The 14,415-nt window shown below is 40.2% G+C and overlaps 1 protein-coding gene across 1 annotated transcript in view; it reads left to right on the plus strand.

Moving 5' to 3' along the window:
• The first annotated feature begins 3,908 nt into the window (after window positions 1-3,908).
• The window catches only part of LOC122558830 (rab GDP dissociation inhibitor alpha), a 53,336-nt gene continuing 42,829 nt past the window's right edge, over window positions 3,909-14,415 (plus strand). Inside the window, exon 1 of the mRNA XM_043707642.2 lies at window positions 3,909-4,259. Within this exon, the coding sequence (XP_043563577.2) occupies window positions 4,215-4,259 (45 nt within the window). The 5' untranslated portion in view covers window positions 3,909-4,214. The remainder of the gene's footprint in view (window positions 4,260-14,415) is intronic.

Genomic DNA, 14,415 nt, shown 5'->3' on the forward strand with positions numbered 1-14,415 from the left:
GCCAATGGCTGGAAGCAGTTTGATTACAATTAATAGTTATTTTCTTGTAAATGCAAGCAAGCCTGGTGTGCATATTCTTTTAACCTGTGAGTTGTGACAGGAGGGAAACTGTGAATCAGTATGTGATGGCACTGACACATCTAGCTTCATCTTGTGAGTTTGCCAACTGAAAGATGATCTCATCAGAGATAGAATCCCACTGTGACAGTCTGGCTGCTGAGAGAAGAGAAACTTACTCTCAAGGAAGCTATCAATGTGATTGTCAATTGTGACCTAGAGAAATGGGAGAACAGATGAGGCTTTAGATTTTACTGAGACACATTTCAGGCTGATCGAGAACAACATATTTGAACAAAACTTAAATATCTGCACAACAGCTAGCAGAATGAGAAAAACCAGAGGTCAGCCTGTAAATAATGAAGAAGACACAACACAAAAGAAGAGGAAGCAAGTCCAGTGTAGGAAAAGCAGTGTTGTAACTGCAATATTGTGAATCACGCAAGTGTTCAGCTAGGATTAAACAAAACAATCTTAGAAAAATGGCTGCTGGAAAGGACAAATCAAAATAGATTGGCATTGTCAAGACTCAAGGTGATAAATGGCTTTTGACTGTTTGAATGATGACTGCAGAAGGACTGATTTGGAGATGCTGGTGTTGGACTGGGTTGTACAAAGTTAAAAATCACACAACACCAGGTTATAGTCCTACAGGTTTAATTGGAAGCACACTAGCTTTTGGAGTGACGCTCCTTCAAGGACAGCATCAGGTGAATGTGAAATGTCAGAAAGACACAGATGCTTCAGGCACAGACAAGAAGCAGCTTTACTCAAATCAAAAGACTAGTAACAACAGTTCCAAATGCTTTGGAAGTTATTGTTGAGAGGCTACCATATAGAAATTTATAAAATAATAAAGAATCAATAGAGTTAATGGTAGTTTTCCTTTCCCTCTGATGGGGAATTTTAAGACTGGGGACACATTTTTAAGGTTAGAAGAGAGAGACTTAAAAAAAGCATGAGAGGCGAATTCTTTACGCAGAGGGTGGTTCGTGTAATGATTTTCCTCAGGAAGTGGTGGATTCGGGTACAATTACAATGTTTAAAAGACATTTGGATAAGTACATGAATAAGAGGGATATGGGCCAGGAGCAGGCATGTTACACTAATTCAGTTTGGGATTATATTCAGCATGGACTGGTTGGACTGAAGGGTCTGTTTCCATCTCATGACTCAATGAAAAGAACATCATCCCAGGAATGAACAGATACCAGACAAATTGACAACAACTCAACTGTATGTTATCAAAATACCTGAATGCCTTAGAGAAAACAAATAAAATGCATGCACAGGTAAAATGCATTAACAGAGACTGATGAAGATGGGACAGACTAGAATTTTCAGTTTTGTTCATGAGTGATCATTTTTCTTTGATCATGCATTTTGGGTAATCTGTAGCTGCTGAAAGTATTGTATGCATTTTTTTTTCTATCAAAAGGGGGATGCTTGGAGAAATGAATCAGTACATTGCCATCTTTCTTTCATCCCATGATCTCAACCTTTGCTGTAATTTGTTTTCACTTCAGGTGTGGCAGCCATTAAACACATATTTTGAAACAAGGGTTATGCAGATCAAGCAGGAAAGAGGGGTTATGATCAGAATCATATCAGCCATTATCTCATTAAATAGTGACAGAGTAGGCTTGGGGAGCTGAATGGTCTGCCTACTCTGATTTCTTGCGCATTTGTGTTATTATTACAGCATAAAAAGACATTGGTCCCAGTCATTCCTAAATCTGAGCTTCTTTAAATTACCTGTTATGAAACAATTTTAGCCTGGATATCTTTTTCTGGAGCATTGGAGACTGAGGGGTAACCTCAAAGAGATTTATGAAATCATGAGGGACACAGATAGAGTAAGTAGACAAGGTCTTTTCCCTCGGGTGGGGGAATCCAGAACTGGAGGGCATAGGTGTAGAGTGAGAAGGGAAAGATTTAAGACAGACCTAAGGGCCAACTTGTTCATGCAGAGGGTGGTGGTGTGTATGGAATGAGCTGCCAGAGGAAGAGCTGGAGGCTGGTACAATTACCACATTTAAAAGGCATCTAGCTGGGTGTATGAATAGGAAGCATTTAGAGGGTGTTGGTCAAATGCTGGCAAATAGGACTACATTAATTTAGGATATCTGGTTGGCATGGATGAGTTGGACCACGAGGTCTGTATCCGTGCTGTACATCTCTATGACTCTATAATTTGGGATAACAGTAACTAGAATCATAGAATTTCATTTTTTTCTGTTATTGTTCAGGGATCAGTGATTTTTCATTTATATGTTTGAGATCAAGTACTTAATTCCTTACTTTATTTTAGAGTAACTTGTATAGTGGTAATCTAAATAAACCAAATTCAAGTTTTCATGATATACATCAGAACTTTTGTCTGTGATTTGCAGGTGAATTCTGTAATTGTGTCTAATATTCAGGAATTAAATACACAAGTTAACACAACATCGAGTTATGTAGTGCCTTAAATGTAATCAAATGTCCCAAGGCAAATCACAAACAAGCTAAGCAACCAAATATAATGCCAAGCCTTATAAGGTAACATTGTGGCTGAAAGCCAACAATGTTGTCAAGCAATGAGTTTCAAGGAATGTCCTAAAGAGATTTATGAAGATATGTTAAAAAAAAGTCACAGGATGTGGGAGTCATTGGCTCGGCCTGTTTTTATTGCCCATCCCTCCTCGTCCAGAATCAACTGTTGTGGGTCTGGAGTCACAAATAAGCCAAACAAAGTAAGGATGACAGTTTTCCTTCCCAAAAGGACATCTAGTAATCTTGACGGGTTTTAAGCTAATTGACAGTGAAACTATTGTCTAACTCCAGATTTTTATTGAATTCAAATTTTATCATACTGTATACCATAATAGAATCCTTGTCCTCAGAATATTATTGAGCCTTCTGAATCACTAGTCTACTGACATTACCACCACTACTGTTCCTACTCCTCCTTCTTCTACCTTTCAAAATCTTGGTGGTTTCGTCAGCTGAAAGTATAACCACCAGTGGAGGAAGTATTAACATCTGGGATGCTCAAGAAGCAATCTCAGAAGATTGCAAAGCTGCAGGAAATTAAAGTGATAGGGCAGGGTGAGGCCATCAAAAATATGAATAAGAATATTAATATCTTTGATGAGGCAAATCATTTATATAGGAGTGAACCCAATTTACCTGTAAGCTCCACTTGTTCCCTTAAAATTCCATCACCCAAACAGAACAAATTTATTGAGAAATTCTGGAGTCCCTAGAATCACAAATAATAGCTCCAGGTACAGAAGGTTCTTTGATGTGCACTTAAAAGATTATCTCTGTTTCTCTCTCTCCACAGACGATGCCAGACCTGCTGGGTTTCTCCAGCAATTTTAGATTTTGGTTCTTTGTTTCATTTTAAAGAAGGTCCTTGTTAACTTCTTCTTTCCTCCTCCTTAATACAATAGGAATTGTCTTCCTGAGCATTCTGCCAGTTGTACTGGGCCTTGCACTATGGTTGCAAGCAGACTAATACTGTCCATAAAGCTGTGGAATGATGGTTAGTGTTCTGAAGAAGGGTCACTGGACCCCGAAGGATTGATTCTGTTCTCTTTCTCCACGGATGCTGACCTGCTGAGTTTTTCCAGCAATGTCTGTTTTGTTTGTGGAGAAGAGGTCATTATGTCCGATTATGGAACTACATCCCCCATGCTGCACTGCAGCCCAAAAACAGCCAATACGCAGACTCAGATCCCGCTGTGGACTACAATTCCCAGAAGGCCCGCGCGTTCTACGCCTGCGCAGTGCCGGTTGGTTATTTGGCAGATGACCGTGGCACTACTTTCTCTGCGGCCCAAATTGGACGCGGGGCTGGGAACTCCACAGCGATTCGATATTTCTTTGCTGTTCGCCCTCGGAAAGCGTTGCTTATCTTTCAAATCAATATTCCGAAGCCATCCTGTCGATCCCGAGAGGTAAAGGCGGTGACCCTTTTCCGAAAAAAAATAAGGCGCACTATTGGATGGTGGTGGACGGACACCGTCTGAAGAGGGGGCAGTGGTGAGGTATGTGGTGATCAGCTCCATCCAGTCAGCTTCAGGCCAGCTCAGCTTCTCCACAATAAACAGCAGATTCTCAACCAAATAATATAAAAAAAATAACGTTGGCACAGTAAATAACAGCAAAACATGGATGAAGAATATGATGTGATTGTCCTCGGGACTGGACTGAAGGTGAGTCTTTATTCTGTGATTGGAGTAACACCCCCTCCCTTTTGTGATATTAATATTTGATAAATGGGTGGAAGAAATGGAATTACAGAGGCCACTTAACTGGATTGCTGCTGTCACGCAGGCTGTCAGACTTGGATATTGCAAAGAAAAAACAAGTTGTTTCCTAATATAAGAATTCTTTAAATCTTGCTAAGGTGGAGGAGAACACTATGGGTGGTGGGTTTGCTACAAAAAAAATCTTACAAGCAATTTGGTGCTGCTGAATTGTAAAGTTTAAAATTATCATAGAGGTGGGGGAAAATTGGTCCCAAATCCTGCCTAACTTGTAGGATTTCTTTGATTTTTGTGAGTTTTTTTTTGAAGTTGTTGGAAATTATTTTTCTGAGACTTTTGAGGTGGAGCAATTCAGAAATCCAGGCGAATGAATGCTCTGGGAACATGGTGGCTTTTGGAATTTTGATTTAAACCAGTAAAATCTGGTTTTGAAACATATTGCTTCGAATGGTGTTAGTTGTAAAAAGCCTCTTGTTCTCAAGTGACTCTTGTTTACGTGTGACTCCAGACCCACAATAATTTGGGATGAGCAATAAATGCTGTCCTTTTGCCAACCTTTGAAAGAATTAAAAGGATTTTAATCCAGGAGTATCTCCAGAAATACTATTTAAGTTAAATACTAGGGGAAGTCAAGTCCACTGGTTTTCCTTCTTTAAATGGAAATTTAAAGGGTAAATTATTTACTCTATTGTTCTACAATAAGTGATGTTGAGAGATTTTTATTCATGTAAATATTTGTTATATTAATGCTTTGTTCATTAAGTCAAATTTTATTTTTACTTTTAAGTTTCTGTTAAAATGTGTAATCATGGAGCAAGAATCAATGATGTTCAGAATTATAAAATTCCTGCAATATGGAAACAGGCCATTCAGCCCATTGAGTCTGCACTAATCCTCTGAAGAGCACCCCACTCACTATCGGACTGCCACCCTGTCCTGTAACCTTACATTTCTCATGGCTAGTCAACCTAGCCAGCATATCTCTGGACACTGGGCAATTTAGCATAGCCTGCACTTCTTTGGACTGTGGGATGAAACTGAAGCACCCGGAGGAAACTCACGCAGACTCGAGGAGAATGTGCAAACTCCACACACAGTTGTCCGAGGGTGGAATTGAACTCAGGATCCTGGTGCTGCGAGGTGGCAGTGCGATCCAGCATGCTGCCCTGTGCTTGAAGTAACTGGGATTATAATTAAAAAGCATCTAAGAAATTATATTTTAATAGGCACTTTTGATCAGTCAAAATACTGTGGAAAAATTGCTGTTTCTAAATCTATTAATTTAATATCATCTTTTTATGATGATGGCTGATTTTGTCTATCACTCTCTACCCTCGCAGGCCTGTGTTATCTCCTGCTTCCCCAGTAGCATAGTTTTGTTTTTTTTATTCTCCCAAGGCCTTGCCCATCCTATCTTTTATGACATTCTCCAGTGTTGTAATTCTCCACCTCCTCACCCCAAAAAGTCCCTGATGTTTTTTTTTAATCCCTATCTTCCTTAACCTACCATTGATGGTCACACCTTTTAGCTGTTTCTTGAATTGTTTCATTTTCTCCCCCTCCCCCAACCCATTTCTCCATTAAAACCCTTAAGCCATTTTTCTTTCAAGCAAGTATTTGGTTAATCAGGTCTTTATTGTTTTTGGCCCTTTTTTCTCCCTCATATGTGATATGCTTATGGCTTTTTTGCCACATGCATGAAAATTGCTTTCATTGTTTCCTGTGGCAGAGAGGAAAGAAAACTGAACCTGTTATGTGGGTGCTGCTTTGCTTCTGTGCGTTTGTGTGGAAATGTATATAAATAGCAATACAGGTGTTTGGTTTATTTATTAATATCTACATTTGCATTTTTAAGGAATTTTTTCCTGCAAATTGTAATTTTAGAAAAAATGTATTTATCATAAAAGGTTTAATCTCTAACATTGCTTATTGATTTTTGGTCAAATGTTGGATGGGATATTCAGACTGCCAATTAAATGGAGTCTTTGTTTATAGAGTCTGTTTGCCTGCAGGAGAAACATGTGACTGCTGTAAACTGATTCCATCTCGTCTTTATGTTAAATGCATGATGTACGCATCCATGATTGGAACATAGATTATGCAGCTCTGTATTTGAGTGGGAGAGAAAGACAACTATATTTTTGACTTGTTAGAGTCCTTAGGAACCTGGAATATTAGGATATTCTATGATAATGTTGGTCTTTGAACCTGACAGGAGGGCTATAGTTCCAAAAGGACTTTGCTTGTTTTTAGGCAGTTCCCCCAGCTGGGCTAACCTACTTAACTCACTAACAAGGCATAATTCTTTTGAGAAGATTTGTAGCTCAGGTTGAGGTTCTGGATGTAGGTTTGCTCGCTGAGCTGGAAGGTTTCTTTTCAGACATTTTGTCACCATACTCGGGAACATCTTTGGTGAGCCTCCGGACAACACACTGCTGACAATTCTAGCTTTCTATTTATATGTTTGGGTTGGTGATGTCATTTCCTTTGGGAACACCACAGAAATGACATCAACCCAAACATATAAACAGAAACCTAGAATCGTCAGCAGTGCTTTGTCCGGAGGCTCACTGAAGATGTTACCTAGTATGTGACGAAACTTCTGAAAATGAACCTTCCATCTCAGCGAGCAAACCTACATCCAGAATCATACCTTGGGTTTTCCCATCACTCTAGTTTGCACTCCCATGGACAGTGATTTCAAACTGGAGTGTGTTTCTGTAAGATGAAATGCTGATGTCCAAACCAGTCATTTCTGCCTGATAACCCAACCCATGTGTGAATGAGCCTTTCAACTGTAGTAGGCTTTAGTTGACAATTAGTGGGAATGCTAGTAGCCAGCGCCCCTTCCTAATTCAACCATCTGAGTAGAGTTTGTCTAATGCATCATGGATGGGAGTTAAATGTGGAAAATCCTTGACCATCACATCATTTAGTACATTTGCCACATGTACCATCACATCACTGAATGTGCTTGCTTTCTGCCATGTGGGAATTTTGATAGTTGACTTTCGTACCTTAGGATGGTTTTTAGGTTGCATCTAATATGGTATAGTCATGTCATAGTCATAGTCATACTATGCCAAACAGCTACTAAAATATGGTTCATTTGTGTATTCCCAAGTCTGGCTACATTGTCTTTTCAAGGTGGATAGTTATAGGTGTTTCATTTTATGTCCAATATGTGCAACTTCCCATAAAAGATTAAAATAAGATGGGAAATGTGGAATGCTTGATGTCTGACTCGGTTGACTAGTTTCAATTTCCTTTGATCAGATGGTAATTTTGGTTTGGGCTCTTTTTTTTTATTCTACACGTTTCTTGACCATGCCTCCGTCTGTAGTTTAGTGATTACTGCAGCCATTCCAGGACCATTATTTCTTCTTTTAGAAGATATTTTACTGTGGTTTTGGGTATCATAACTAAATAATGGAAGCAAATGATTTTGAAGATTTGTGGCTCAGGTTGGTGATAACTCTGCAAGTTAGCTCGCTGAGTTTGAAGATTTGTTTTCAGACACTTTGTCACCATATGAGGTAACATCGTCAGTGAGAGTCTCTAGTGAAGCACTGGTGGTATATCCTGCCTCTCTCTCTCTTCAGGACTTGGTCTCTTAAGGTGGGTAATGTCATTTCCAGTTTTTTTTTCACCCCAAGACAATGTAGATAGGATCTAAGTTGATCTGTTTATTGATGGAGTTCTGGTTAGAATGCCATGCCTCTAAGAATTCTCACAATGTAAATGATGTTATCATCTTGTAAATGACGTTAGTTTTGCTAGCGGTATCTAATGGATCCTTTAGGTTCATTAGTCGCTCTCTGTATGTGGTAGGTTTGTGGGCTACCATGATGCCAAGGTGTCTGAGTAGTCTGGAAGTCATTTTTGATTGGCCTTTGATGTAAGGTAATGTGGCTATAGGTTTTGGTTTCGTTGTCTGCTTTTGTTTGGGTTTGTTTCTGAGGAATTAGCCAATTGTGTTTATTGGCTACCTGTTTTTTGTCTTGAAAATGTTGGATAGATATTTTTCTTCTGCTTTTTGTAGTCCTTAGGTGCTGCAGCATGATGTAGCTTGTTGAAATACCATCTTAATGCAGCTCCATTTGTGGGTGCTGGGGTGATTGCTTCTGAAGTTAAGTATTTGGTCAGTGTGTGTTGTTTATCTGTAGACGCTGGTTTGAAGCTCTCCGTTAACTACGTTCAACTGTCACATCTCGGAATGGGAGTCTGTTGTCATTCTTCTCCCCTTTTGTGAATTTTATGCCTGTCAGGATATTGTTGATGGTGTTGTATGTTTCCTCTAATTTTGTGAAGACTAAGGTGTCATCTACATAGCGGACCCAAAGTTTGGGTTGGATAGATGGGAGGGCAGCTTGTTCAAGTCTCTGCATTGCTGCTTCCGCTACAAGCCCTGATATTGGTGGTTCTGTTTACTTGTTAGGAGGTTTTGTTATTGAATGCCAAGTGGGTGATGAGATACAGGTCCACTAGCTTGAGGATGTTGTCTTTGCTGATGAAGTTGGTGCTGTCTAGTGTTTATGGTCCTGGTTTTCTTAGTAGTGATGCCAGTGTTTCTTTGGCTAGGTCAATGTTAATTGATCTGGAGAGGGTTGTAACGTCAAAGGAGATCATTATTTCGTCCTCTTCTATCTTGGTGTCTTTGGTATTCAGGAATTGTTGGGTGGAGTGAATGAAGCATTGTGAATCATCAGTTAGGTGTTTTGGCCAGTCTGTATGTTGGTCTACCAGGTAGGGAGACTATGGGTCTGAGGGGGGCACAGGTTTGTGTATTTTTCGTAATCCACCGAAGTGTGGTGTTGGATCTATCTGGTTTCATGTTTTGGAAGCTGTGGGATTGGGTCTATCGCCACCTCCTGGTTAGTGTCCGTATCTAAGCTGTGTATTCGCCTTTTCAAGATGGTCGGTTTTTAAAAATAGCAGTCACCCATCTCTTGTCTGCAGGTGGGATAACAATGTTTTTTGTCTTTAAGGCTTTATTTATTCTAGCATTGTGTATTTCCTCTCTTTTTTTTCCGGCCTAATGTAGGTGCAATAGCTTGTCTTATGGTCTGCTGTTGTTTGTTCTGAAAGACCAGACTTTTTTAAAAATGTGGATTCAAATGCTGCAAGGAAGTCCTTTTTTTTTAACTCACGTCTTTGCTATTGTAGTTTAATCCTCTGACTAGGACTGCTTTTTCTGTATTAGTAAGTGGACGGTCTGAATGGTCTGTTTTTAATCCAAGCATCAGTGTTGTATGAAATGTATTTTTGTGAGTTTATCTAACTAGCAGTGCGAGTTTTTTCTTTTTTTGTTTTAAAGCTTATGGTTCGTTCTATGTATTTGTCCATTCAAACTTTTGGGTCGGCTTCGTGGATGACACCTTGGTCATTACAAGAAGGAACAAGTTAGAAGAAACATACAACACCATCAACAATATCCTGACAGGCATAAAATCCACAAGAGGTGGAGAGCGACAACAGACTCTCATTCCGAGATGTGACAGTTGAACATAAGTAACTGAGAGCTTCAAACCAGCGTCTACAGAAAAACAACACACACTGACCAAATATTTAACTTCAGAAGCAATGACCCCAGCACCCACAAATGGAGCTGCATTAAGACAGTATTTCAACGAGCTACATCACACTGCAGCACCAAAGGACTACAAAAAACAGCAGAAAAATACCTATGCAGCGTTTTCTAGAAAAAAGGGGTAGCCAATAAACACAATCTGTCGATTCCTCAGAAACAAAAACAAATATGCAGACACAACGGAACCAAAATTATAGCCACGTTACCTTGCATCAAAGGCATCAGAAATGACTTGCAGACTACTCAGACCCCTTGGAATCATAGTAGCCCACAAACCTAGTGACACACTTAAACAGCGACTAATGAACCTAAAGGATCCATTAGATACCACCAGCAAAACTAATATTATTTACAACATACTATGCAAGAACTGTTTTTTTAAAAAAAAAAAGGCACTACATCGGACAAACTAGCAGGAAATTTGCCACCAGGATACATGAACACCAACTAGCCACCAAAAGACATGACCCCACTCTCTCTAGTTTCCATACAAACAAATAAAAAAAGGGCACCACTTTGACTGGGACAACACACACATCCGAGGACAGGCGAAACATAGACACGAATGAGAATTCTTAGAGGCATTGGTATGCTAACCAGGACTCCATCAACAAACATATCGACTTAGATCTGATCTACCTTCCCTTGGGCGCGATTGGGGGGGAGAGGGGAGAGAACTGGAAATGACATCACCTACCTTAAGAAACCAAGACCTAAAAAAGAGAGACAGGACATACCACTTAACCAGAGGCTCTCACTGACCATGTTAGCTCATTTGGTGACGGAATGCCTGAAAACAAACCTTCAGGCTCAGCGAGCTAACTTACAGACTTAATGGAAGTAACAATTGAAAATCTATATTCTACCCCAATGGTGACAGTTGGAGAGAAGCAATACTTTTTACTTTCAGCAACATGTAGTCAGCTTTTTTTGATTTAGATTACTTACAGTATGGATACAGGCCCTTTGACCCAACAAGTCCACACCGACCCTCCGAAGAGCAACCCACCCAGACCATTCCCCTACATTCACCCCTGACTAATACTCCGAATGTCATGGGCAACTTATCATGGCCAATTCCCCTAACCTGCATATCTTTGGATTGTGGGAAGAAACCGGAGCACCTGGAGGAAACCCACGCAGACTCTGGGAGAATGTGTCAACTCTACACAGACCGTTGCCCGAGATGAGAATTGAACTCTGGTCCCTGGTGCTGTGAGACAGCAGTGATATCCACTGAGCCACTGTGCTGCCCCAAGTACAGATGTGCTCATAAAAGATGCGAAAGCAAATTTAAATGAATTCCAGTATTATATTTGACTAAACAGGGATCTTTTGTCTGAATAAATTAATCAGTGAGGACCCTGAGGCTATAATAACAAAATCTTGGAACATTTTGTTTTTAGAAAACCAAGACTGGTGTAATATTGTCACTTGTATATTTTATAGGAAATGTGTAGGAGAGAATAATGCAGAGTGCTGCAGGTAGTACTCAGTGGAGAAAGGCCAATTTTATTTCCTTACAGATAATGCCTTTTTACAATTATTTACTGTGTTGTAAATGCAAAGATTTAATGCATACATTATAGGGCATGGACTAAATGAATGAATTCCTGTGTTACACAAGCATTATGGGGTGGGTTATTTTAGGCTTGGAGCTTTGGCTGTCGCAGATATTTTTAATCAACTTGTTCACTGGGTGGGTCAGACTTGAACCTGGCCCTTCCAGCCCAGAAGTAGGGACACTGTCAGTGTGTTACAAGAGCTTTATTGCTGTTGCTTTATGGTGTGGATCATTATGGGCTCATTCTGTGGGATCTTAGCTGATGGCTCACAGTTGTATCAATTTTTCCATAAAAGGTGCCTTGACTAACAGCATACGTCTAGTAAATTTCACTCTTTTTCCAGTTGGAAAGAAAATACTGCTATTTGAATGCAGGCCCTGAGTGCCAGAGAGCAATTGTTGCTATGTTACTGTGGTCTTTGTGACCTCATTCAATTCTGCAAGACCACTTTCAACTACAATCAATACACCCTCTGTCAATAGTTGGAAGAGGAAAAATTGTCAGCAGAAACTCTGCAGTGTGATTAGTAGCCTCCTTGGGCAGTAAGATTAAGGCAGAAGTTCAACCTGTCAGTCACAGCTCCTGACGTAATTAAATCTGCATAATCGGATAATGGTAGCAACTTATTGCCGACTACCTAATTCTACATGAAATTCCTTGTACTGCTTCTAATATGTTTTCTCTTATAAAACTTTCATTTTTTTTTTACAAAATAAATGAAGATAAGCTTTTCAAAGTATGTATTCTTGAGATATGAGCATCATTTGCAAGATCAGCATTGATTACCTTGATCCACATCCTTCATTGCCCTTGAAGATGCTTTTAAGCCACCTTCTTGACCCGCTGCAATCTGTGTGTTTAAGGTTTTACAGTGCTGTCGGTGGGAGTTCTGATATTGTGGGCTAGTGGTGATTCGAGGCAATTATGTTTCCCTTCTCAGTAAAGATTTGAGAGTTTTAGCAATGTACTTTGAAGACTGCATCATCAGCCTCATATACTTGGTACACAATATAGTCAGACAGTGAAGGGGGCTCGTCGTGTTCAGAAGAGTTTGCCAAGCACCATGGTGCAAATGTTTGGAACATGACAACTGTCCATGCTACATATTAATGATTGTTAACTGTTTTGGCCAGTGACCAGTGATTGGCCTAAAAACTGAACACTTTTTGTTTTAAGAAACGTCATGGAAACATTAAGAATAGGAGAATAATTAGATCATTTGACCCATCAATTCTACGTTGCTATGTGTTTCTCAACTCCATTCTCCTGTCTTCTCCATAACCCTCGATCCCCTTACTAACCAAGAACCTATCTATCTAAGTCTTAAATGCACTCAGTGACTTAGCCTCCACAGCCTTTTACAGCAGTGAGTTCCTCAGAATCCCCACTCTGGCTGAAGAAATTTCTCCTCCTCTCCAGTTCTAAAAGGTTGTCCCTTCAGTCTGAGACTGTACCCTCCGGTCCTAGTCTGAGTGGAAATACCTTCTCTATATCTACTCTGTCCAGGTCTGTCAGTATTTTCAGTTTCAGTCAAAAAACCCCTCATCCTTCTGAACACCTTATAGAAAACAGACTGCAAATTCTCAGTGACACCTCATGTGACAAGCCCTTCATCCCAGGGATCATTCTTGTAAACCTCCTCTGGAACACCCTTTGGTGCCAGTGCATTCTTTCTTGGCTACAGGGCCGTATTATAAATACAGTCTGACCAGAACCTTGGATAGCCTCAGCAGTACACTTGGCTTTTGTATTTTAGCCTTTACAAAATCAATGCGAACAGTGCCTATGCCTTTCTCAATGCCAGCTGAGCTTGCATGTTAACCTTAAGTGAATCCAGATCGAGGATTCAAGTCCCTGTGAGGTTAAAATTTCTAAAACTTTTCCCATTTAGAACATAGTACATGCCTCTCTTCTTCCTACCAAAGTGCTTAACCACATTATGTCACATTATGTTCCATCTGCCACTTCTTTGTCCACTATTCTAACTTGTCCAAGACCACCTTCTGCAGTCTCCCACCTCCTTAACGCACTACCTATCTGTCCACCGACCTTTTGTGTCATCTGGAAACTTAGCAAGTGTCCTTTTCTTTTGTCCATATCACTAACCTATAATGTGAATAGTTGTAGTCCCAACATTGACCCCTATGGAACTCTCTGCTATTCGCTGGCTGCCATTCTGAAAAAAAGCCCTTTATCCCTATTCTCCGCTTTCTGCCAGTCAGACAATGCTGATGCCTTGCCCCTAACACCATGGAGGAGAAAGTGAGAACTGCAGATGCTGGAGATCAGAGCTGAAAATGTGTTGCTGGAAAAGCGCAGCAGGTCAGGCAGCATCCAGGAAACAGGAGAATCGACGTTTCGGGCATAAACCCTAACACCATGGACTCTTGTCATTTAGCAGCCTCATCTGTGGAGTATGATTGCAATTTACCCCTGTGCATACTAATTTTGGAGTCTCGGCAGTCCTGAAGTCACTTTTACCCGATGCTTGTACTTCACATTGTTGAGTACCCCTCTCATCATTTGGCCAAAATAACCAATTGGAATATCAGGCTGTAATGAAAATTAACATGAACCTGCAGAGCCTTGACATTAATGGAGTATGGTTGTGCTGAGGCCTCATTAGTTTCTGGTTAATAGGATACAGGAATGACTCGGGTGGATGCACCACTTTTGTATCCATGGTTATGTATTATTCATTATGCTGTGAATTTGACAGTTGTTTTGCAATTGATCAATGTATGTGGAGGATAATAGGTATAGCTGAGTTATTTATAAGGCATGTTACAATGGGGAACTTCAGTCTCGGAGCAAAATTTCTCCCGTGCGCTCGCTCTCTCTGGGTAGATGATGGTGGTCTAAAACCGAAGAACACAATTTCAGAGTAACCATAGGATTGACACTGGGATTTACTTCACTCAGTGGTGTATCTTTTAGAAGAATTTCA

This window comes from Chiloscyllium plagiosum, unplaced genomic scaffold, assembly GCF_037043375.1.
Source record: "Chiloscyllium plagiosum isolate Xiang-an unplaced genomic scaffold, Cpla_swu_hap1 HiC_scaffold_14, whole genome shotgun sequence".
Taxonomy (NCBI): Eukaryota; Metazoa; Chordata; class Chondrichthyes; order Orectolobiformes; family Hemiscylliidae; genus Chiloscyllium; species Chiloscyllium plagiosum.